This window comes from Fistularia commersonii, chromosome 32 (assembly GCF_037954325.1).
Source record: "Fistularia commersonii isolate RoL2024-O1a breed Wild chromosome 32, RoL_Fcom_v1.0, whole genome shotgun sequence".
Classification (NCBI taxonomy): domain Eukaryota; kingdom Metazoa; phylum Chordata; class Actinopteri; order Syngnathiformes; family Fistulariidae; genus Fistularia; species Fistularia commersonii.
This window is the reverse complement of record NC_141315.1, coordinates 5,056,641-5,083,568: the sequence shown is the minus strand read 5'-3', so window position 1 is coordinate 5,083,568 and position 26,928 is coordinate 5,056,641. Positions and strand designations below refer to the sequence as shown.

The 26,928-nt window shown below is 37.3% G+C and overlaps 1 protein-coding gene across 2 annotated transcripts; it reads left to right on the top strand.

Moving 5' to 3' along the window:
- The first annotated feature begins 514 nt into the window (after positions 1-514).
- Positions 515-24,092, top strand: LOC147215217 (poly(ADP-ribose) glycohydrolase). 2 transcript variants are annotated; one of them, XM_086139799.1, is made up of 17 exons: positions 515-855; positions 1,130-1,203; positions 1,280-1,920; positions 2,321-2,431; positions 2,935-3,021; positions 3,298-3,372; positions 7,029-7,121; positions 8,412-8,566; positions 10,203-10,282; positions 10,387-10,447; positions 10,617-10,692; positions 11,880-12,027; positions 18,819-18,897; positions 19,581-19,689; positions 21,629-21,734; positions 22,777-22,905; positions 23,771-24,092. In XM_086139799.1, exons 2-17 carry the CDS (start codon positions 1,131-1,133, stop codon positions 23,917-23,919), a joined length of 2,172 nt encoding a protein of 723 aa, XP_085995925.1. In that variant the 5' UTR covers positions 515-855; position 1,130; the 3' UTR covers positions 23,920-24,092. The 2 variants fall into 2 exon arrangements, with proteins under 2 accessions (XP_085995925.1, XP_085995924.1); XM_086139798.1 differs by having other exon boundaries at positions 515-1,025.
- The last annotated feature ends 2,836 nt before the right edge of the window (positions 24,093-26,928 follow it).

Here is a 26,928-nt window from a genome sequence, read left to right as displayed (position 1 = left end):
AGTAAACGGCAGAGGTGGTGTAAGTGGTGTTGTTGGTTTAAGCGATGATTTTAACAATTAAAGTTGTTTGAAGGTGGCCCTCAGCTGTGCCAAGTCTGATCTTCCACCCTTATGTTATTTTAGCACTTGTTAGAAGCATGATATGCATATAAACATACAATGACGTCTTCCTGCAGATACACTTAAATCTGTGGGTACTGCCAAGTAGGGAAAAACAAAAGGGGGTACGTTTTGATCGACATCTGATCTAAAGTGAGAGAAATCTGATGTCTCAGAGATGAATTACACACGGGAAAGTCAACTTGATATCACTGTGAATAGGACAAGCACTGGTAAAACGTGTAACAACAACAACAATGACAACAACAACAACAATAACAATAATAATAATAATAATAATAATAATAATGATGACCTACTATTCTGAAAATTGATTTTACGGATGCGTGAGATGTGGAAATATCGCGTTATCTTGCGTGACATTTCGTCACTCAAGCGGAAGTGTTTTGGCGTTCAGTTGTTGATACGAGTAACATTGTGCGCTTTAACGCAAAATGATATACTAGTCCGTTCCTACGATCGTTGTTGACGTATATTGTAGTAGAAAATTGTGAGTGTGCACATTCATTTTCTGTCGCGTCACTTGAAAGACGTTTTGTATTTTGTTTTCTTTTGATCCATTTTAACGGACTGCCTTCCAGTGTTGTGCATAGCGAATTAGCATATAAGCTAACTGGTCTGGATATAATTGGCTGTGAATCGTGTCCGAATAGGTTATCAACAATAACCAGCTACATACTAAGCGGAGAGCCTCGACCATATTGAGTTCTACTAACAAACAGCATTTTGCACAAGGTAACGTTGCTCAAATACAATTAAAGCAATGGCATGTAATCTCGTAAAATAGCCATGAATGGTTTTGGTATTTCGCAAATTGCTCACCTTTTGAAGAAAGGGCTCCAAAGGAAACACGTCTGGATAAAAACAAACCATATCTCTTTCGTTGTTTCAGCTCAAGCTGTATTGTGAGTATTATAGTTTACTGAGTGTCGATTCATGGCAAGAACGCATTTGAGTCTCAAAATGAAAACTCATGATAAGGCTCAGAAGTGTCTTTCTCCCTATGTAGAATGAGTGCACTGACAGACTTGGAACCTTTATCAAAACGAGCCAAGACCTCATCGTCCAGCTCATCTTCTCGAGGTAATTTAATTCAATTCAAGTGTTTTCTGGATAATTGTTGACAATATTCTTGTTAATGAGTCTTCTTTTGTTTCAGTCTCAAAAATATGTCCTCATGAAAGACAAAACAGCACAAAGATGGAAAAACAGCGTAAAAGTGGTGGCTTGCGAGGTGTGAAAACCAAAGGATCCTACCATAAAGTCAGCCCTATATTGCAACAGAAGATGACAAATAATCTTGAAAGATGGTTGGTGAAGTACCCCCCTAATCCAAGTAAAGATGAACTGTGCCATACCCAAGAGGGCAAAGAAATGATTGATGATCAAAGTTCCTTTGGTCAATCTCTGGGCTCTGATGAAGACACGCAGCCCTTGACACCAGAAGACCTGGAGGGAGATGAGGAAGTGATACCCACAATGGACCATTCTACAGAGAGTAGGCAAATGGAGAGACTGGCGCACAATAATAGCCATGGAAACGAAGAAGAAACAGCCTCATGTTCAACAAACTCAAAGGGCATTGTTAAACACAGTACCACAATAAAAGACTTCTTTTCAAAGACCTTCTCATCCGGGCCTGATACGTCTCCAGAGGAACAAGATGTGAACAAGGGAAATAGCTCTGTTGATGTTACCTGGCTAGGGACACCAATCAGTGAGCTGAAGAGAATGCCAGAGTGTGGAAGACCGCTTCCTCCGCTGAAGAACTTTCCTGGCCGGCACACTGTGATGATAAGGGTTTGAGATTTTTTTTTACAGTACTTAAACCATAGAAACATGCCGTAATGTGTTTGTGGGCTGTTGCAAAGACTAGTTTTAGGATGTGACACTTCCAGCAATTAGTATAGACATTTACTGAGAAAAATGTCTGGATAGAAAAGTAGTATGTTCACAAATCTAGTATTCTAAACCTAAAAAAAAAAATCACAAGCCCGGTTTTACCTTATCTTAAATTGGTTAGAGTTGAAGAATAATTAAAATGCAAAAGGCAATCTGTCATCATGCACCATCATAATCCTCTGAAAATCTTAATTTGATGATGTTATGATACTTTGGAAATGGAAGTTGTCATAGGTTTACGCTTGTTATATGCCTATTTGGTTCTTGTTAACATCAACTGTATTAATTCGGTTGACAGACGGATATTCCTGGTAACGTCCCATATCCTGTGAAGTTTATGGACACGTGGGACAATCTTCATGTCAAAATGCCCTGTTCCAGTAGGAACCTATTTCCTGTTGAAGATAAGGTAATGGCTTGTCAGTAGTAGATGAATGTTTTGCAAATCAAGTATATGAACACACATGATGGCTGAGCGGATTGATTCTGGATAACTTAACAAGTATTGTTGTGTATCTGATTGAAGTCTTGTTCAGGGTGTTTCTACTGCCCGTTTGGATGTTAAGTTAAATAAAGTAACATGGAATTGAATTAGTCATTTTTCAGGTTACATTTACGTACATCTACATTCACTTTTTGTTAATAGGCACCATATGCAAATAATTAGGTGAACACATTCCTACGGTCAGAATGTGTTCACCTAATTATTTCCATAGGGTGCCTATTGACAACAAAAAGTAATTAGTACCAGCACAGACACCTACCTTGATTTATAGTTCAAGCATAAATCACAATTGAAAAAAGTTGATGCTTGAACCACTGCATTGTGTGACCATGATTGATGGAAGCCTCTATGCAAAACTTGAGCAACAACAGAGCGGGATTTACCAAATACAGTTTGTGCTCCCACAGGAAACACAGGAGCTGCAGAACCAGAGTCGATGGGAGCTGATCAAGGAGTCTTTGAACAAGGAATTTACAAGCTCGACTGACTTTAAGGAAAGTTTCAGTTTTTGAAAGTGTCATGCAATGACCTTTTCAGCTCATAGTTGCAGTTACAATTTTATGCCACAAGATGGCACACTGTCACTGCATCCGTCAGAATTTTGATACGGGGCAAATTTTGGTTTTAGTGAAACATACAGCACTGGCTATAGACTAACTAACCTCGAAAAGCTAAGCATATATTTATGTATATATATATGTATATATAATATATATTTATGTGTGTGTGTGTGTTAATACTTAAATAATATTTATTCTTTCTTTTTACAGAATGCAATATTGAAATATTGTGCCTCACATGCCAAGAAATGGGACTTTACAGCATTACAGTTGTACTGCACAAAGGTAATCTATCCTCATTCTTTACTTTCAATTATTTTACAATAAATATGTAAATAAAAGTGTTTTCGAAAACAAATGTACTAATTGGGGAACCAACTGGATTGCTGCTGGAATGCAGCCATACATGATTATACAAACATCAGTTGGTGGTTAATGCTTTATAAAATGTTTCATATTGTTGCATACTCAGGTTTCATAAACAAATGAAAGGCTGCTCATAGAGTGTGGGTCAAAGAAAGTGCAGTTTGCTCTCTATTTGTGAATTTTGTTTACATATGTATGTATATGTGTGTGTGTGTGTGTATATATATATATATATATATATATACGTGTGTGTGTGTGATTTTGTAATTTTCTTGGCAGACAAAGCAGTTATGTATTTTCACTCTCAGCAGTAGGAGTTAGATTTACTTTGGCATTGACGCCATGTGATTAGAATTCTAACTCCAGTATGGGCCACTGATTTGTAGCATTTTAATTTGTGCGTGTAGGAATAAATTACTGCGAGTGTCTAGTAAAACAATTAGCACACATGATGCCATATTTTGTAGACTAATATAAAACATTTGCCTTTGAAGTTTTTGTGAGAGTGGGTTTTATATCACACATTATACTTACAGGGTCAGGCATTCTTGATAGGATAAATAAGCTAAAACAAACTAAATAGTACAATTCATATAGTCCAAAATGTTAAGAATTGTATTTTTGTGAAATTAAAAAATACTACTTAATGTTGAGTCCTCTAGACATGTCTTTTCTTTTCCTTTAGAGATTAAACAAACAAATAAACAAACATCCCTAAAGAATAAGCGTAATTGGTGTTTCACTATCAAATGCTCTTACCAGCTAGTATAAAAATATGTATGTGTTTGTACTATTAGATGATATCTTGTGGTGTACCCCTTCTGATGTCTTTCCTTTAGCACTAATATTGAACTGAAAACCTGTCATCCAAACTCTTCTGTTTATTCTTAGTGGCAGATTAAGCTCTAGTCTTATACGTTACTTTCTATTATTTTGTTTCGTTTCACCTGAAATTCAGAATCTCTTTCAACCAGTGAGTGCATTTGTATTTGTAAGTCAATTATCTTAAGTCTTGGTCACAGCTATCCTTACAACAATGAAGCATTTGAATTAATGTGTACGAAGTAGAAATGTTCTTTATCTCTCACCATTCTCCCTATTACATGAAAGAACACGCTGGAATTTTATCATGATTGTCAGAATACAGCCGGTTCATTAGTTGTTGCTGCAAGTTTCATTGTTTTCTCCTTCCTTGTTTAGAGGCCATCCATCATCTGATTTTGATGCGGTCTGCGTCATCCCGTGTGGCGAATGTAGGCAGGACTGCAGCATTGTCTGGTTCATGAAGCGTTGGCAATATTCCAGATGGGCTGTGTTCTGACATGAGTTGATATAAGAAATCTTTCCTGAGCTTGTAACACAAGCGTAATATAAATACTTTATTTTCTTTACGGTAACAAACATCCGCTCAATGTGCTACATGACACTGTCTAGAATACATCAGTTACATGTATTTATTATCACACATCTCAGCGAAAAAAAAAAAATAGATGGAACCTTTTTTGTCTACAGATGGAACTGAAAAAAAGTGTTCCTGTCATTTTCCTCTAAAACAGTAATGGGTTTTTCACAGAAGAATGTTACCGCCTTTCACAGGCAAAGTGGGAAAAATAATTTAATCTTCTGGCAAAAGGTCACGTTTAGTAACTTGTCAGAAATGAAAATGGCTGACATTAGAGAATGCTTTACTCCACCCATATTGTGTTGAATCAATTGTGTGCCATATGTATGTCATAAATCATGTTAGAATGGGGAAAGTCATTAGATAATATCCAAACCTGTTAAGAGAGGCTGTAGCCAATGGCAAAATATTGTCCTTTCAGCTAGATTTTGATAGGGTCAAATCGGCCAAGACACAGTTATTAAATGTCCTCTAACATCAGGCACATTGAAATGGGTTTACAGGGTAAGGTTAGCTTCAAAATGGTTTTATGGGTTTGATATTGGAGATTAAAGGCTTTTTTTCATAATGCTATAAATTCGTGAATGTGTGTCAGCATATTTGCCCATAAACTAGTAATAAAATAATAGCACTGTTTTTCAATTTGTTGTTAACACATCACTAACACATCACTTTTTTGAACCTGACTTATTTCTTTCTAATTTTATCGAACAGCTCAGTGTTTTTCAAAAATAAAATTCAAATCAAATTGAATTCCAAAATACTTATTTTGCCAGAAATGATCAAAAAACACCAAAGCCCAAAAAGGCATTCAGTAAATATAGGAAAAAAAAAAGTGTAATACATTATTGACCTCAGTGAATGCAGCATAAAATGTCTCATTGTTGAAGGCTGTTTTTGTGTTTGATCTGTATATAGATCCAAAAGGGGCTTTTAGGTACTAGGGTACTATGATAATTGGTATTTCACCTGTTTTGCCAAGCCCCAACTCTGTCACTTGTTATACATTTAATTCTAATCAGGTTCAGTTCACAGGAATATAGTCTTTATATTTGTTAGTAAAAATCTTCAAATTTTAAAGAAAATGGGATGGGATAGAAAAGTAAAAGGATTGTCAGAGGAAAGTAGATATGGATGGTGTGGAGTGATGGGCCAGTGACTTTCAATGAATATTCATCTATGTGCACACACACACCTTATGAATAACAGAAAAGCTATGATGGACACTGTCTGGCTTTTTCCTGTTTTCTTTAAGCGTCATGTATTTACGATTATGGGCATGCCACAGTTTTATTTTTACATGGTCTTACGCCCCTAGATACACTAAGCCAGATTGATTTGTTGCTCAGATATGTGAGGTAACCTGGTGTTAAATCTGAGGTGAAACTGTAGCATTCTCATAGGTCCCTATTTTGTACACTTTGACAGTGCACGGTGATGTATAGACCTGTATCAAGTAACACAGAGTTAGTCCAGTTGATTTGATACACTGTCTTCTGCTGATTTAAAGCACTTTGCTTGTTCTAGCTCAGCTGTATCTGCTATCTTGCCTTGTCAAGTGCCTTCATATATTAAGCCCATAGGAGCGGTTTATGATGTAATGCAGGTCATTACTTATGACAGTGTTTAGTCAGGCTTCCTTTGCCATAAATTAAATGTCCTAGACTAAATCACTAGTCAAGGCTTTTGTCCTGGGAACACACTGTCCTCTCTGACTTGGTCATTTGCATTTCTTTCAGAAAGAATGTTTGATCAGTTGGCATGTTTCAGCAACCTTGATGAAAGTGCTCCATGATTGATCATTCTTATGTTTAGTGGCCAATATGGGCTGTAATATGGTTAGTGTATATTACCGTGTTTGTTCCTTCATTTGGTTTGTCCATTTAAGTCTATATTTCAAAATCAAATCAACAGCAACATTTAACCAAAACAAATATTTGTTATTTAAATTTGCATATTCTAAACAGTGTAATTTGGAGCTTGTTGTTTTCGATGTTTTGTATTAGTCATAGGCAGTTCTAAGTTATTTAAGACACATTTGAGCATTCTGATACACATGAAAACTTCTTAATTTTTATTTTTGTATCAAACTAATCAGTCCAAACCACTAATAATGTCACAGCTGAGTTTTGTGGCAGAACAACAAACATAAACAGACCTCATCCTCTCCAAGGTTCTGGAGCCTGATGCCGTGGAACATCTGTTTGGCTCCCTGCTGCCAGACATGGTGCAATTAGCACTGAGAGCACCTGAGCTCTGTACCAAGGTAAGAGCCATCACTAACCAGTGGACATGACTTGCGTCTCGGTGATGCACGTTAGATCCCAAAGGTAATGACAAGACAAATAATTTGGGGCAATGGTAGTTAAACAGTGGGGTCAAGGGAAATAACTATTGATGTTTTATAGACTTATTGGTCATCTTGTTCTGGTCCATAGGTGACAGAGGGCTGTGTGTTTGTGGCTAAAAGGTCTTATTTTGCATGTTAGATAATGAGTTTATCAATAAAGGACCATGCAAGATGTTTTTATGTATGTGCTTGCAGGTTTTAGACCACTTTGTCACTTTTAATGTTAATATTTGTATTGTTTCCTTTAAATGTGTATTTTTTTTATGGTGCCTTAAATAAAATGTATTATTGTTATTCCTGTTATTATTATTTTATGTTGAATCATGTGTCATGTATATTACCTTATTAATTATTTTTTTTGCCAGAGACTTTGAGAAGTTTTTTTTTTTTTTTGTGAAATACCCAAAGACAAGAGATAGGAGACTACTGAGACATCGTCCACATACATCAAACCAAAGTCAATAAAATTTTACAAGCAGATTTGTAATTTAGAAAAATAAACAACAACAACGTAAAGTGCGAATGTCTGTTGTAAGGCATCTGAGGAAGCTCCTGATAAACCTCAATCCACCTCTGTGTGGATTTAACCTTTTTTTGGAACTGTAAAGGAGGGAGAAATACATTTCCTCTAGATAACATTCATGTAATAATGAAGATGATCATAACAATAATGCATTTTCATTAACATCAAACCCCAAATAGGACCTTTTTGCCCTGTATTGGTTGAGCCTTACCTATTTTCAATGTTATTATTAATTATTATTTAAACTATAATATATCAATAGAGAAGAGAATTGAGACCTGAGTCGATTATCTGAATTTATTTAATATTCTATGAAATTAATAGGAAACAATGAGTTGTTGCTTATTGTTCTAACTTTTCAACAGCTAACGAATTGTGAAATTGTCTAACAGTTAACATAAAACTGCATGCAAAAAATATTTCTCTTTCTCTATGTTGTATGAAACAATTTGGCCTCACTGTCAAAGAAATAATTGCAAATGCATTGCTTATATATAAACCATTTGCTTAAATTGGGAGCATTTGCGGACCTTAATTGTCACTGTGATTGCTGATTCAAGATGTGCAGAGTGCTCTAAAATTGTTTCTCTAAAATTGTTTCACCCTTGAACGTCTCACAAGGGGAGAACCAGTGAAACAAATTATGATGACCTTCCTCAGTTTTACCTCTTTCTCTCCTCTAGCCAATACCCCTCCTCAAGGAAGGCATGAACCACTCCATCACCATGTCTCAGCAGCAGGTGGCTTGTCTGCTTGCCAACGCCTTCTTCTGCACCTTCCCCCGGCGGAACTCAAGAAGGACTGAGTACTCCAACTATCCTGACATCAACTTCTTCAGGTCAAGTAGGACTGTGGTATTCATGCTTAGTGTTGTAAAATAATAAAACAGGGCTGTCAATGATTATCTCACGACTGGTTTGGTTCACACATAATTTTGAATCAGGTCTACTTTTTAAACTTGGTGATTTAAAAACAAACTGACAAATTAGTTATTTACCACTATTAATGAAAAAGACAAAAAAAAAACAACATACTATATACATTGGGAAGACATTTTTTGTGTGTTGTCCAAACACAAGAGACCATTTGGGTGTTGTAATGGTGTAATGCAAAATCTGTTTGCTGATTAGTGCTCAGTTATGCCCCACCCCTTTTTTGCCAACACAGTGTAATTACTTAAATGGAAGGGTGAGATTTGATTATCATTGACTGAATTGGCTTTCATGACAGTGTAGAGGGCCATTCTTTTTTCAGTAGAAGTCTGTTAGAAGGCTCAGTCTTTCATTCATTCAAAGGTTAAGTTGTGATTTGAAGGAAAAAGGCTGAGTCACTTTACTTTGCCAACGTCTAAGGCATGTCTTCAGTTCCTGGTGGTGGGTATGGCAGCTATCAAATGCTAATTTTATGTATGTGTGTAATTTACTGGTTGTTGTATTTGGCTAAGATCTTTTAGATTTGACCTTTGTGCATAACTGTCAGGGCTGTACAGTCTTTATTTTAGGTTCCATGTTTTTTTTTTTGTATGCTGTTTTGGATGTAGTTACCCATCAGTCATTCACATTTGAGTCTCTTATATTATGTTCCTCAGTTACATCATTGCTTTTTGCACATCTATGGGGGGTATATTGATATTATATAATTGTGTATTAATTTTATACTCACTAAGGACCATTACTAAAAGCTTGCTCTTACCAGTGACTTTCTTAAGTTGAAGAGAGTTTGCCCTCTGGACTACATGACGCACAATTGCTGCTAACCTGCAAAAAAAAAGAAGAAATGATTGCAGGAGTTGACTTCGATGAATTTGTTTCTTTAACCCTAGAGGGCTTTCACTGCATCAAGCCTTTCTTGCTGTTTCATTTCAGTCATGTTTTTTTTTTTCTCTTTATGGTGGCATGTGAGTCGAGCAGTGGAGTTTGTTTTGGGTTGTAGATGGATTGTGGTCTTAATGCTGTGCATTCAAACCTGCCCACTTCACCACCAACCTCTTTGTATGTGCGTATGTGTATGTTTTTTCAAGAGGCTTGACCTCGTGCGTCCTGAGGATCCTTTGCTTAAAAGGAACACAAGACTTCTTAATGTATCCCCAAGGAGGGGCCCATGGTTCCCTTGCTATTGCATTTCCGTTTGAGTGCTAGAAAGTAGCACGAGTGTGACTGTGATGGTAAGCCTGGGGCAACTCCATTGTCGCAACAGTGAAGGAGCTCCTACATAATCGGCCAGTGACTGAAAGGGAAGCTGAGTGAGATGTGAACTAATTCATATCAAAAGTTAAAGCATGACTGAACTCACATGGCCGAAGTGGACTTCGTGTGGCTCCTCAGCAGTGGTTATACAGAGTACAGAGTTGGCACTAGCCTGTGAAGCCCTGCATACATGTCCTGCTTAAAAAGAAAAGAATGCATGCTATTTTTTATAACATTAAATGTAGGTATGTCTAGAAAAGACCCTAAATGTTCACTCTTTGCCAACAGACTGTTTGAAGGGTCCTCTTCAAAGAAGATTGAGAAGTTGAAAACCTTAATGTGCTATTTTAAAAGTGTCACCGAGCAAAGTAGGTGTCAGTTTTTCAAGTTTTTATTGTTTCAAATTTTTGGGGAGTTGTTCAATCATTAAGTAATCCACAGACATATTATCTTTCCCTCTTTTGCTTTTCAGAGCCCACTGGTCTTGTAACATTTACAAGAAAAAGCTTGGATAGACCTCCAAATTGGGAAAGGTGTGTAATAAGACCACTAAATATAAAATACATTACTTGTACAGATAAGTCAAATGTTTTGTTGTTGTTGTTGTTGCTGTTACCATAGAAACAACAATGGAAGGAGTTGATATGTAGTTGCCCAAGTGATATTATACTCTTATAACTGGGGAACAATACAATGTTTCAGCTCTTCAACACAGCTCAGAAAGCTCCACATTACATGCAGAGGGACCATTGAGGATGACGGTTATGGAATGCTTCAGGTAAGACCCAGATGTGGGGAAGTGCTATAGTTGTTTACTGAAACGCAACCTGTTAGTGTGGTTTGCAGGGATTTTATCTTACACTGTTTCTTTTTCAGAAAGGAAATCTTGGTTTAAGAGATACTCCTCCTTTTTTTTTTTTCCTCTCAATCACTTAGCCACTATAGTCTGGCATCTTTCACCCAGAATGCTTACTGCTGCTGAAAAGGCCTTTGAGGGAGCTCGTGACATGTCGGAGGGAGTGTGCTCTGGGACTGGGGTCGAGGCCTCTGAGCTTCCTCTGCTCTTGGTGTTGGCTATGCTTCCTGCGCAGTGTCAGAATGGCACGCTCTGCCTTTCACCTTTTGTTTGCCTTCAGTTGCCACAAGCTGACAGTTGATGAGCACACATGACCAGCTCCGGGGCTTGCCACTGCCCGGATTGATGGATGCTCTGCTGGGGTGGCGGGGGTGCTGACAGCCTGTCAAAGTAGACTTTGGAGGCTGGCTCGCTGTCCCTGAATTGAGTGACCAGTTTGCGGAGATCTGCTTTCAGACTCTTGTCTCACCCCTTTGCAGCTCCTTCCTGGGGTTGTGATGGGGTTAGTCAGGACTGTCTACAGGCCAATGAGCAACAACTGTCAGTCCTGAAATTGAGAGTTATATGTTCCACATGGCTGATCCCTGACTGAAACAACAAGTTGTCACATGACTCTGTGATGAAAGAACGAGATGTGTATCTTCCTTTGAATCATAAATAGAGTCAGTAAATCAGTGTAACACTTCGATCCACTCCAAAGTGGAAAAACTTCAAGGTTTTAAAGGTATCACATTCATCTGTCAGCAGTCAATTTGGGAGCATGTCATGGCTGGAGGGAGATGTTTACTTGGACGGTAGGAGTAGAGCCTTGTTTTGATATTTGCTGCTGGCAGCAGCGCTCTCAAGTGTTGCTCCTGGGGAGAGATCCTTTTGACGTTGGGGACAGAAGTCTGAGTAATGCCAGCACCTCAGGTCACCTTTCCAATCAGTCTGTCAGGAATTCTGTCATAGAAAAGGAGAAGCGGACATTCTTTCATGAGTGCAAATGTTTAAGTTACCGCACTTTGACTCGAATTGTTTTATTAAAAAAATATGTGCAGTTGATGCTTTTCTATATGCAGTATTTCAAAGGAGAGAAATTCCAATCTCTGCTCTTTATTGATTTTCAGGTAGATTTTGCCAATCAGTTTGTGGGAGGAGGAGTCACCAGTTCAGGTCTAGTTCAAGAGGAAATCCGTTTTCTCATAAACCCCGAGCTTATTGTTTCCCGCCTCTTCACCGAAGCCCTGGATAGCAATGAGTGTCTCATCATCACAGGTCAGTACTCCTATATTTGTCAACTTGGTAAATGTTAGTATTTCTCTACATGATCATCCTATCAATTATTCATGATTAGTATGTTAATGCACGCCATATAAAAGGTGAATACTAAATATTTTTTGTGATGCTTTACCAGTAACCTGTCAGAAGATATACAGAGCTTTTTGTTATTATTATGATGCTGATCTTCAGTTTACTACATCCTGGCTCAGTAGGGGCTGTGGAATATTTTGTGGCAATTATGCCGTTTTCTATATCTGTCCTTGACAACACGTCTCCTCTTGATTGGCTGTCGAGGACTGTCACAACAGTCAGGAGCCTGAGATTGGCCTGTCCTGATTGTTCTTTTGGATGTTGTGTAGAGTAATTCCCACTGCCTATATGTCAGTATTGAGGGTTGGCAACATGCAAGGTCAGGACAGGCTAGGAGCACCGTTAACAAGACCTAGACTGAAGGAGCCCCAGCAGGAGGCTGATGGCCCCTGCTGTCTCCCCGGTCTGTTTTTTTTTTTCTGTTTACCAGTCTTACTTTGTTTCTTTTCTATTATTGCTGCTTGAAAGCATTTTATGAAATAGTTAGAAAACCAATGCAATGTAGGGATAAACAGTCAGGAGGGATGCAAAGCAACACCAGTGCAGTTGATAAAAATGAAAGCAATGTTATGTTAATTTTAGAGCTTTGTAAATGGCTGAAATTGTTAATGCACAACCTTTTTATTCTAGACAGGTGCCTAGCTGAAGAGAAGAAGAAATAGTTGATTCAATAATTTACTTTTTATTGTGCTGTTCAGTACCGGATTGATGTATTTAATAAGGCCACCAGGGATGTGCCCCCAATTAGCCAAATCCAAAGAGCTTGTGGGATTAATAATCCGGCAGTTACCAGCCCGTGATTGACCTCTGATGACGATGTGCTAAACATATTTGTTATTATTATTATTATCTGTTACTTACTTTTGTCTGATGGAGGTATAAGAAACAAAAACATTGTCAAAAATGTATCCATTGAATTAAGTTTACAATCATTTGCCTTTATGTCATGGCAACTCACAACATGCATTAATTCATTTTTATAAAAATATTCACATGTATACACAAGAAATGGATGGGACTTAATTATTCCTACAGTTTAAGCAAAATCTTCATCGTATAGTTGACTCAGGTGCTATAACTCCATGTTTCATAGCACCAGAAATATTACAGAAATGTAAATAAATGTTCACAAAGGGAGAATGAGGTTGTGGGGTGAAACCTTTTACATCTGGAGTAGCATGCATGTCAACAGGACAGTTCCATTCACACAACAGCTTCATTATATAAACCCCATAGTCTCCTGATGTGGTATACTGGTATAAACCCAAATACTTTTTCCTTTGTCATTCTGTTTGACACAGCTTTTCTCTGGTTTCTGTAATTCTGTTTTAATAAACAGATGATTGTCTTGAGCAGTTAAAGTTAAGGGTTTTTTCTGATGGATCAGCATGCTAACTGAAGCTGTAGCCAATGGGCCAATTTCTCCTTTTACCATTCACTTGTGTGGATTAGTACCTGACTGTCAATTTATAGCCTCTTTGTCATTTCATTGCCTATAAGGTAGTGCATCTTTAAAAGGAATGTAAGGGGTTATTCCAAACACCACTGCAAAATTCTAAAATTTCTTACATACTCCAGGAAGACCCCCGTCTTTCAAAGAAGGGAATGAACTTCCCATCTGACTAACGGACAACACATAGCCATTTAATTGAGGATGATGGTTACAGCTTGTATTTTTATGCGATATGTAGTGGAGTTAACATTGGTAGGATTACTTTTGTTATTGTTATTAATTTAAGTTCAGGTCCCTAAATTCTTCTTCTGGTGATTCAGAAGGACCTTTTAACACAATAAAGAATTGTTAATCAAGTTTATTTTTCAATTTAGTTGAAAATTCTTCACCATGAAACACGAATACAATGCAAATGCCCCATAGTCATAAATCGATAAACTGCCATAACTTTGATTATCACATGGATTATATTAGAACAGGAACATAAGAACAAGACAAGAAAAAAAAGACACACATTATTTAATCATTTATATATTTATTTTTAATGCAAGGATCCAGTCAAACACCTGAATCATTCCTTGCATTTTTGGCAAAGTCACATTCCGAATTCTTTGGGAAGCTTTCTATCATGTTCATGTGCAGCACTTAACTTTATTACAGGGGCCCTGAATTAATTATATCTGAAGATCTGCCCCAGACCTGCTCCACTAATGGACTCTTCCATTCCATCATCTTTATTAAACCCTGCTGGTATCTCTTGTCCCCTGCTGTAAAAGTCTGAACGTTAGCTACATTGTGGCTGTGTGGTAAATCACATTACCCCGTGATGCATTTTGGCATGTAGCAGTGAAACTAATGGATCTTACTGAAATTTGCAAAAGTGCCAAAGCCTAATTGAATTTTCTGATTGCTTGATCCCTGGATACCATCAGGGCGGTCAAAAGTATAAATAGTATCAAGGGTAAATCTTGGGATTTATTGATCGTAGAAGATAGGATCCAGGCACGACGCAAGCATCATATATAAGCACAGTAAAATTTCTGTTGACTCAGCATCAAGTTCTTCTTTGACATCTAAGCATGGATAGTGATTGAAGAGGGAGTCGTCTGAGGGTGTGGTGGCACATGAGGATCTAGTTTATATATATATATATATATATATATATATATATCATTGTTAAGCATTGTCACTTGTTGAACTAAAACATAACTATTACATTTTCACTAAGTGAAAAGTGTGATAATATACAGACCCTTACAAGAATTCAGATGTTAAACTGATAATTAGGCTACTTACTTGCAGACATGTCACTGAAATTCGCTGTTGACACTTTTAAGTCTCCTTCCAATACTAATATTGGGCACTTTGTTTGATGTATTAACACATGAATGTGATAACCTTTAGGAACATTTTGATACCTGCACATTGCTTTGAAAACTATTTAATTTATTTAAATTTCACAACACTGCCATATTTGGGTTGCCTCTCATTGCCATTTATTTTAATTGCATGAAAAGGGATAATTTATTTTTTTTCCTGAATGTTGTTTTTTTCATATGTAAATTTGGTTGGTCATAGAGTTTGATATTTCACTAGTGCTGGTAAAGGTCCAGTGCAATCCATATTCAGCACTAGGCCTGGCGCCCTGCCTGACATCTGATAGGGACATTTCATACTTTCCAGGCTGATGTCGTATTTGTACCATCACAAAAATATCGCTGAATGTTCATTGTTGATTTTTAATATACTACCATCTTTGTTACCATTTTACTATCTTTTTTTACATTGAGAAGTTGATACTTTAATTTAATTTAGATCACATTTATTGTAATAATTCACTGATAAGAGCAGTATCATTACTCTTAGTATTTATTAAACATTTGACTCTATTCTCTCAACAAAGGCATAACATAGGCTTTGAATTTTGACATTATGTATCTCCTATGATATGTCTCGTTGAAAGTAATTTTACAACATACACCATTTGATACCTTTTTAGAATATGGATGAAGCTTGTGTGTTTTTTTTTTTGTTTCCCTGACATTATAGTTTTTATTCACGAATACTGCACTGTGCTTTATCATTCATCTCAGTTGGTTCAATCTCTTGCGATTTGATGAAGCTTGCCATTATCAAGCAGCGGGACTGGATTTATAGACCAGCAGAGTTACTTTCAAATGAAGTTATCAAGATGCTACGAATACATCTGTCACAGACTTCTCAAAAACTTTAGAACCATGCTGAAAGACAAGATGCCATAAACTAAAAGAGTTGATGGAACAGTTCTTTAAAAAGTCAACAGTTAAAATACATCGCCAGGAATGTAAATATAAATTGTTCACAACAAGGTGCAAACCACCACCATTTATACACAGAACTAGGGTCTTTACAGAAAACTTAACCAGAGCAGCATGTACCTAAAGAAGAAAAGTAAGGTAAAAGGTTTGAACAGCTCAGGATTTAAAGTGCCCCAAAACATAGTGGTACAAGTGTAATATATTGGCATTTACTGCAAAAGATAGATCTTGGCCTTTGGCGTTTTCTTGAGGTTATTGGGGACAGAAAGTAACAGGATAAATTCTGATCGAAACATTGGGTTCCTTTTCGTTCAGATTTAGCAGATTGTTTCAGAACTCAATCTTCATAACAGTTTCACAGATGGATGGACAATGACACATCTCAGTACAGATAAGTTATTAGAATGTTTTTTGCTGATTTAAAAAATAATATATACTTTTCTTCTCAGTGAATTCAATTCTAATAAATCAAAAATGACATGATTAATGTTTAATTGAATGGAAACACAGATTATTAAAATTTCCTGCTCAGGAGAGATGCAGTTTGCAGTTGTAGAAAAGGGAACCACAACAAATCCACAGAAAGGTTGGGTCAAGACATGAAACATTCCAACAGACAACTTATGCTTTGATTGTAAAGCTCTTTAAATGCCCCTTATTGAATTGATACAATTTATTCAATCCTGCTTCCTCTTCACACTGGTAATGCACTCATTAGCTCTGACATTATTCACTTTTTAATATATGCATAACTCCTTCAGCCACCACAAAGTAAGATCTGTCTCTTGATTTATTGGTCCGCAACCACATGGACATTTTACTCTGGATCCATATCACTCCATTTAGATTAGAATACAAGCGATAGTGTAATAAAAGGCTTCCAAACTGAACCATGCATTTGGAAATAGGTTTTCGTTATATGTACAATGCAGTTTGAGCAGCTCTACGTTATTTACAAGGCATCAAGCGTTATAGATTGAAATGTACACAGGACAAGTTATAAATATTGATTCATTAGTTTGAATCATGCGCACGGCCAGTTTCAGGTTACACCCGTTGACAGCTAGGCATCGCTTCAGCTCAAGTTTAGGAAATCACATGTCAGATGCAGAACACGTATTAACTTTGTATCCAGTGTAATGAGGGGGAGTTGAATTCCACTTTTATTCAAACGCTTTTGAACGGGAGTTGGTTTATACATTTGAGGTCATTCCTTGCTGAATTTCAATATGTGTGAATATATTGATATATACGTACATGTATAATAAATATATGTGTGTATATATACATATGTATATATGTGTGTGTGTGTGTAAATGCTTGTACATATACATATATGTGTGTATATATGTGTATATTTACATATATGTGTATATATATATATTATATATGTGTGTGTGTATGAGATGAGATGAGAACAACTTTATTAATTCCAAAGGAAATTGTTGAATGTATATACATGTTTATGTATGTGTGTATATATATATATATATGTCTATGTATATATATATATGTGTATATGTGTGTGCGTGTATGTATATGTGTATGTAGGTAAGTATATGTATCTGTATATGTGTAAATGTATTTCTGTATGTGTGTGTGTGTGTGTGTGTGTGTGTGTGTGTGTGTGTGTGTGCCTGTGTGTGTGTGTATATATATCACCCTACCATGCAGCGCCCAACTTTTATTTACATCATGCATTTATTGTATTTTTTTATTATTTTTCGATATTTTTATTTATTTATACTGAACAAAAAATTGGCCTTTGAACTTGTGATATTAATTTACTCCCATATCACCCAACCCTAGAGGTAGGCTGATTATACATGAAATGTCTATTAAGTAGAGTGTGCTCGAGAGATACCCTCCCGCTATGTGCATCACCTAGTACCTGCTGACCAAGCCCCCACGACTAATCACACGGTTTATTCACTTTGCAGCCTGAAGCATCTCAGTGAGTGGTCTCGACAGCCAGGTACTAATGAGCACTAATGAATGGGAAGTTAATTTGTGGCCTCATTTGTTTGACTGTGCTGTTGCCTCCCCGCCCTCCTTTATGGGTATCGAGTGTATCCCAATGGGTTGTTGGTCAGTTGCTGCCTCCTTTCAGGTGTGATATTAACAAGCCCTCTTGTCAGGAAACAGTGTCTGCTGCTTCACTTTAAAAATAAAAAAAAAAATGTATTTTTGTGCTTTTTGATGACAAAGACATAAGAACTTGGGGTATCAGAAATGATGCATGTTGAAATTATTTGAGCCGGAGATGTAGGAAAATTTTGTTTCATGAAATTCATAGCAAATATGTTAGCCTGTGCAGTTTCTACTACATTCCAAAATAGAAATATTCCTTAAATATAAAAGCCAAGGATATACAAATTCCTCGCCAATATTTCATCTTTTAGTTTATTAGATTTTACGAATCTATGAATTGGATACTGATTTTGTACAATTCTTGCCCATAATCATATCAAATCGTAAAATGTCTGATTTTGACTAACTGATCTATGTATGTATGTATGTATGTATGTGTATCTATCTATCTATTTATCTATCCATCCATCCACCCATATTACTAATAGCAAAATGGAATACTTTTATTAAAAATACGTGGTGACAAGAAAAGATTAGTCAGACAGAATTGCTTTAGACATTCATTTGAAACCTTCTAATAAGATAGACCTTTGAGCAATGTAATATTGATACCTATTCATTTGTGCCGGTGAAATATTAATGCATTCACATGATATTTTTCCTGACATAGGTGTTTTTTTTGTTTTTTTTGTTTGTTTTTTTTCGAAAACTCAGCCGTTAACTGTGAAGTGGTGAAATGAAACATAAATTCAATTGGAATTTGCCTTTATCAACACCGGCCTTGTTTAAGATGGAGTGGTATGTCAGCCGTTTTCAGTGGTGTTTGATTTATGTCTCTACTTTCTAATTATCAGGTACACAACAGTACAGTACCTACAGAGGCTATGCACAAACTTTCAAATGGGGCGGCAGCTATGAAGACACAGTTCCCAGGTATTTTCTTTTGGCGTAATACTTTGGCTACTAGCATTTTTTAGGTAATGGTCTCTGTCCATGATGATTACCCACAGAATATTCACAAATACAAGAAAAAAATATAGACAAGTGTTTGAAGAAATGTATTGCTTATACTGTGTGCTTTCAGAGAAGATAGATAATTAGAGGAGTCACTGGATGATTTGTTATTGCTGATAATGTTTCATATTCTATGATTTAATTCCGGATTTCCAAATTTAAATTCAAGAACATTGTCCACCAATGTCATCAAAAGCCCCAATGGGAGAGTGTGCTCTGAAATTGTGGTTTTACTGTACATACCTTTGGTAGAGTTTCAGAGACATGAGCCTTGAAAATGAGGTTCAGTGTGGCCAAACACCTTACCAAGCCACATTTTCTACTATTCCTTCAATTTAAACATTTGTATCAATAATTATCAATTTAGAAACCATGAAACTGAGTTCAGGTTCAGGTATGAGCATGTATGAGGGCTGAAGACATTGGGTACTTCTAAAAGTACTTTGATAAACTAAAGCATGTATTCTACAACATTTCATTTAGATTATTTCTCTGTAGCCACACCCCTAATTACAAAATTCCACATTCCTCAAATTCCGTTGTGTGAATGTACAGTGACAATAAATTTATACTTGATTCCAACAAAACATCTTTTCTTTAAGGGATAACTGGCAGAGAAGATGTACAGAGATTGTGGCCATCGATGCTCTCCAATTCAGGAACTTCCTTCACCAGTTTCACCCCGACAGCATTAACCGGGAACTCAACAAGGTGATGCTGTGGTTGTGTTTTTTTGCCAAAAAACACGAATACTCTATTATTCCATACATGTAGATTTACTTTTACTGGGGAAGTTAGGAATGACGTCAAAACAGTCATTGGTTCAAAGCAAACCCCCCTGACAATTATTCTGCATCTTTGTTTCTTCTTGCGAAGCAGGTTCTAGTAATTGCTTCATGAGCGCCGCCAGAGGGAACATTTTTTTCTATAAAAAAAGGTCTGCTGACAAATTAGCAGTTTATATAATTTATGACTGAGGAAGTGTGTGCATAGAAGGACTGCTCTTTGATGTTATTCTTTGATCCTACATGTAAATATGTTGGGTTTTTTTCCTCAAATGTTGGTTCGTACAAATATGAAGGCCTCAGTTTTGAACCACTTGGCTGATAATTGGAAATAGGCAGTAACGCAAGTGTCAGCCATGATAATCTTCCCTGATTTATTTACTGAGTGTAAACATTTGAGAATAGAACAGTATCAAATGCATGTAATGCAAACTGATGGATTGCAGTATTTCTGGAGGTACAAAATGTAATTCCATTCATTCATTAGTCCATTGAGCCCACAACAAATGTTATTGAACAGTAACACAGGTAGATTCATCTTAATTATTGTCCTTCTATAGCAGATATAAAAAAAAACACACACACACACACAGTGAAGCCCTCTGTATATGCAGCTATCTCTCTGGTAGACATATCCATTTGTAATGGAAAATCAAGATGTTGATGTTGTCAAGTCCGCTGTCTAAAAGCTAGGAGGAGTTTGACAGTTCTGACAAGGATGTGAAGAATGCTGCAACATGAAGATCAATCCTGTTTCGAATATTGTTCAGCTAAATGTCATATCTGCCCTTTCCCTGGATTTATGGCCGGTCATGGGGGGGAGGGCGGCCACTTTCACTATTCATTTTCACTATTCACTTAAATTTGCAATCTCAAAATTAATGTTCAGATTTCAGAGCCTTCATTTAACATCTCCTGGTTTCAGAATCCGGTCTAAGGTCTCAGGTTTAATATGGGTGCTTCAAATCTAATGCCCATCTGTAGAAGTGAGAGAAGAGATTATGTCACGTTAAATATGTATATTTTCGGCTACAGCAACTACATCTCTTACCATCTCATGCCATGAATGATGTGTCAAGGGGGGTTTGTAGCTATACTGAATTGGTTGTTTCACACCATAATAGTATATACAGTTGGAAGGCAAGAAATGCAGGTCTGGGTGTCATATAGCATACCACAGGTTTAGAACAGGAAGATGATCTAAGATCACTAAATCGGTTTCCTGCATTTCATGAAAAAGGACAGGGTTTTATTGTCAAGTCACATACTTATCATATGAAACCAGGGAACTTATGTTAGTTAGAAACCCCTGTACATTTTCAGGTCTGTTGAGTGTGAAAAACATGCCTCAGACGCACAACACCAATACATTAGCTCACATTGTCTGCAACAGTGTGAGTAGTAATTTCACTCCATTTACTGGTTCATTCCTAGTACTGGCGGACCCAGAAGACAGAATTAGATCCAACTTGTCTCCCTTCCAAGTCTTACTCACGGCATCCAACAAACTTGAAAATCATCAAATGAACTTGCCAAGGGATTACCAACTGCGGAAATGTTGAGAATTGTCAAAAAAACAAATGGGAAAAAAAAAAAAAGATATACAGATTTCTTCCAGAAAACTATCTGTGATGTGTCTTCCAGAAAACTATCTGTGCATGTGTTAGGTAAACCATGCATTTGGGCATAACAATATTTAGATTTTCCCAAAAAATTGGAATTACAATTTGTAAGATTTAGGGCAAAGCGAATAATTTTAATACTTTATCATATTTAAGTGTATTGTTATTGCAAGTATTGTTTTTGTTGTGTCAAGGTTGTGCTTTGTGGATGTTTCATATCCTAAAACTCTCTCCACTGTAAAGGCATTCTGTGGGTTTGCTCGCCCTGAACAAGAAAGCCAAAACCTTGCGGCTGTTGCTACCGGAAATTGGGGCTGTGGGGTTTTTGGAGGTGACACCCATCTAAAAGGTAAGTACCAATGTATGGCTACTGTCATTTTGTGTATCAGATCCTTGTTCACACAGCACTCTAACTGTACTCTTGGCCAGAATAAATTTAAGCTTGAACAGCTCCAGCACATCAGTGTGGGCATCCATTTGTCTTCCAGGAATTCATTCATTTACTTAAGGCCTATTCATTGCCATCCCCCTATCGATCAAATGACAAAGTTAATATGGTTCATTAATAGTGAAATTGATCGCCTGCGCTAGTCCATCAATCTATTCCAGTTCTCTGTCTGGGCCTTACACTGCTATCACTGAGCATGGAGCTTCAGAGAGTTTGTGAGGGAGCCGCTTTGCTTCTTACTTTCCTGCCTGACAAAAGATTCTTTGTGCCTGCAAAATATATATACATCCATGCATATTTGTTAATTAGCTGTAGCAACGTGCAACCCTCCATAGGCCCCCCTCACCCACTGTCTGCTTAATGACATGCCTCCAAGGAAGAGCTTTGTAATTCTGACGCCGTTTTCCACCTAGGTTTGCCTTCTGTTCCCGCTCATAGTCTTCTCCATTTTTAATTGTCACATAATTTTTTGAAGAAAGCGCATGAAACACTGCAGCAGGAGAAACTGCTGAAGTGCAAACATTTGGCTCTGAGAAAAAAAACACAAACAAATTTTGTTGGTTTACTTTTTCTTGTTAACTTGCCAGTGCCCCAACCTTCATTAATCAGCGGACATATTTCCAGTCTCTTGAAATATTCACAGCTCTCTGGGGCCAAACATGGCTTCTCTATAACTAATCCAGAGTTCTCAGTAGGGGTGGGACCAATTCCCTTATGACCTACCTTTTACTGTTCCTGCCACAGAAGCTGTGGCTTGAACAGTATGTTGATGTTTGAGCATTAAACCTTTGCTTTAAAAGCTACACTCATGATGTTTCCTCCTCTTGTTCTTTCAGACTTAAGGCATACTTTAATAAAAAAATATATGTATAAGTTATATAGCTGTTTCATGAAGTTTTCACATGTTCTGCAACTTTTTAGCGTTAACACAGACTTTCTTCAGCTCTGCTCCAGATGCTGGCAGCTGCCGAGGCGGGCCGAGACATGGCTTATTTCACCTTCGGTGACAGGAAGCTCATGACAGATGTCCACGAAATGCACTCTTTCCTCATTCAGAGGAACATCAGTGTCGGTAAGCCTCGCCACCGTCCTGCATTTGCTAATGATGGCAACGTGATGGGAAAACAACAAGCTAAAAGTATCTACCTTATTTTCCGCACTATAAGGCACACCTTCAATGAATGGTCTATTTTAAATTTTTTTCATATATAAGGCGCACTGCATTAAACAGCGCATAGGATAGAAGCTACAGTAGTGGGTTGGGTTGCGTTATGCATCCACTAAATGGAGGCGGGCGAAAGGGAATGTAAACAAAACAGTCACATAAGTCAGTCAAACTTTATTAATACAATACAAACCAATGTTCTCACAACTCCGTTCACTCCCAAAACCAGTTACTGCATTCACAATATGGTACTGTATTTCCAACTCAATTCCAACTCAACTCAACACAGTTCAAAGTGTTTCATAAAACAAAAGAACCGCCTCTAAATTAATTGATGTTAAGTTCACGTGTTTGTCCTCTAACTGTAGCCATCTCGCTCAATATTGATCCATATATAAGGCGCACCAGATTATAAGGCGCGCTGTCGGTTTTTGAGAAGATAAAAGGCTTTTAGGTTCGCCTTATAGTGCGGAAAATACTGTACTTTTAGGATTTTGTTTCAAAACCGAAAAGTCCACATTGCATGTGTCAGAAAACTTTAAAACATAGAGAACACTTTTACGGACAAAAAAAAGGACACAAATGTTTTTTTTCCTCATCAGTCCTTGAAAAGTCCTCGAAAATTGTCCTCTGAAAGAGTGAACCCTGCTCAAGTCAAAATGATCATTAAATTACCCGGTATTAGAAAAAGCATAAAGTATTTTTTTATCTTTTTCTTGATATCCATTGTATGAATCAGCCACCATACCCAGTGTCCTTCTCTCCTCAACAGGGGAGGTGTACGATCTGCTGGAGAGTTACTACAGCATGGTTTGCAGGAGCTGTAGCAGTCGGTGCCCTGACGTCAGCCTGTACTCTTTTATCTACCAACAGGTCAGCTCCTCTGCAGCCTACAATGACTCAGACGGGGATTCGGCCTGAAAAATGTCCCCGCAAAGGCCCATTAAGGTCAAACGGCTTGTGAGTCATTGGGCCTAGCCATGAAAAAACAAAACTTGAAAGATTCAAAGCTGTTATCGTTCTGCTTTCTTTTTTTATACATTTGGAATTAACAGCTACAATTAATTGAATAAAAAAACTGCAAAAAATTGAAATTGTGTAATGTTGATTCTTTTTAAAAGGAACTCAGTGCAGAAGATGCTCAGCTGTCTCAGTGCTGCAGTCCAAGCTGTTTCCAGTAATTGCATATTTTGTCTCAGCACTAAAATGATAAGTAAAAAGTAATCCTGTATTTTCATTTCATTTCAAATTCTGAAAACAAAAACGCATTTCTGTTAATGCAGTTTATTTTTCAAATTCACATTTCTAATTGAAACGTCAACAATTTGCTGGGCAATGTTTTGAAAATTAAATTTTAATTGTATTTGCTTTTAAATTGGGATTCAGTCACAATGATCAGTTTAGAAGAAGAAAATGGAAATGCGGTTCAGATTACTTATCACTCATTTTAGTTATGACAATACTTTATTCATCCCTATAGGGGAAATTTGTTTGTCACAGCAGCGCAACAATAACAATATCAATAAATATGAATATAAGTATATGTCGAGGTGAAGAGGGAACTGAGCCAGAAGGCAAAGCTCTCAATTTACCAGTCAATCTATGTTACCACCCTCACCTATGGCCATGAGCTGTAGGTAGTGACTGAAAGAACAAGATTATGGGTACAAGTGGCCGAAATGAGTTTTCTCGGCAGGGTGGCCGGACACTCCCTTAGAGATAGGGTGAGAAGTTTGGTCATCTGGGAGGAGCTTGGAGTGGAGTCGCTGTTCCTCCGCATTGAGAAGAGTCAGATGAGGTTCCTCGGGCATCTGATCAGAATGCCTCTTGGGGGAAGGCATTACCATCTGGGAGGAGGCCACAGGGAAGACCCAGGACACGCTGGAGACTATGAGACTATGTCTCTAGGGTGACCTTGGAACACCTTGGTGTCCCCCCAGAAGAGCTGGACCATGTGGCGGGGAGAGAGGGAGGTCTGGGCCTCTCTGCTCCAGCTGCTGTCCCCAAACCCGACTTTGGATAAGCCTGGGAAGATGGATGGATGGATGAAGGATGGGATAGGAATGACAACAGCAAGGATAAAAATGAACAGGATGAGAATGGAATGACAACAAGGATAAAAATATATAACAAAATTAACAACAAGGATAAAAATAGATACCACAATGACAACAACAAGGATAAAAATAGATCACAGAATGACAACAAGGACAAAGATAGAAGACAAAAATGACAACAAGGATAAAAAATGGATGGATGGATGGATGAAGGATGAGATAGGAATGACAGCATCAAGGATAAAAATAAACAGGATGAAAATGGAATGACAACAAGGATAAAAATATATAACAAAATTAACAACAACAAGGATAAAAATAGATACCACAATGACAACAACAAGGATATAAATAGATCACAGAATGACAACAAGGATAAAGATAAAAGACCAAAATGACAACAAGGATAAAAAATGGATAACAGAATTAGGATAGGACCTGATGTGTGAATGAGTGAGGTAGTGGTAGCCAGATGCACCTCTGGCCGGTCAGAGTTGTGTGCTGTCCAAACTGCTGTTATACAGTCTGATGGCCGTGGGCACAAAGACGCATCTTAAGGATTCAAACCGTCCCCTTAAAGATGAGTTTTGCCTCCCTCAGCTTCCTCCACAGCTCCATCTAGATAGCCCTGAGGGTCTGATGGTCCTTAGCCGTAAAGGCTATGAGTCATGCTAATGCATTTTAATTTGAATTATGATACCTATATGCTTCCATAAAACAGCAGCCTGGTTCATTGGGCAGTAATTTCTAAACAACAGCATTTGAAGTCCAAGGTTCTTTTTGGAGTTGACTTTCCTGTATCTGGTAAGCACGTCATTTAAGGGAGGGGATTCATTTTGTTATTTAAATTCAGTTGAAATTGATGGCAATCTGTTTACTCTGGGAGACACTGAAATTACACTTGAGTAAAACATGAACATCCATAAAACTAATGAAATCTATTTCTCATTGTAGTAATATTTAGATTTTTCCATATTGGTCATTTTATTTTGAAGTGTCATTTAATTAGCCTCAGAATATAAGGAATATAAAGTCTGAGCTATCATGGAAAGGACTCCCTGCATCTATCAGTAAGTCTCTATTCATCGTTGCCATTTATCTTCATCCGACTATTACTTCACCCTTTCTCTTACAGTTTAATAAGGTCATACCTTTTATGTAAACTGTACATGGAACCTCATTAAGTAAAGAGTGGCTCATAAAACATCCAGTCAGAGGTGAGAGGAAGCCAATGGGGCTCCTGTCAGTTTCTTCTGTCTGGAGGATAAAACACCGTTTCATTTGCATCAAGAAGAAACTGCTTGAAGCATGTCAGACCAAGGTTAGATCTTTGAGACTTTATATTTATGCTTGGCGACAATAATATTTTGTGGTGTTTACATGTAATATGTCACCTCATGTATCAATTTTGATATACCGGTGAAGTATTAGGCTCACAGCTTGAAAAACAAGTATGACTTATAGAGTAGACTGCTATTTTGTTTTTCACATGTTCATCTCTTCAATAAAGCAAAATCTAATCAGCCCGTCAGATGACAGGAAAAGGGCATTTAGCCATAAATATATCTAGAAGACCAGCTGAAATTGAAACCAAATGTCCAGGAAGAAAATGGCATGTTCTTTGTTGTGTCAAGATGAGAAATTCACAAACAGCAGTTTTATTATGTTGCCTTGCACAAGCATTGTTAGAATAAAATAAACCAGAGGCAACTGTTTTTTAAAAGTATTTTCACCTGAAGCTTTATGTTCTTATAGGCTACTAGCCAACTCTAGTATGTTTAAACAGAGTTAAAATCGGGACATCTGACTATAAATTCAACTCACTTGTGAGGATGGAGAGGTAAGGTGTATTAAGGAGTAGTAAGGTGAAGTG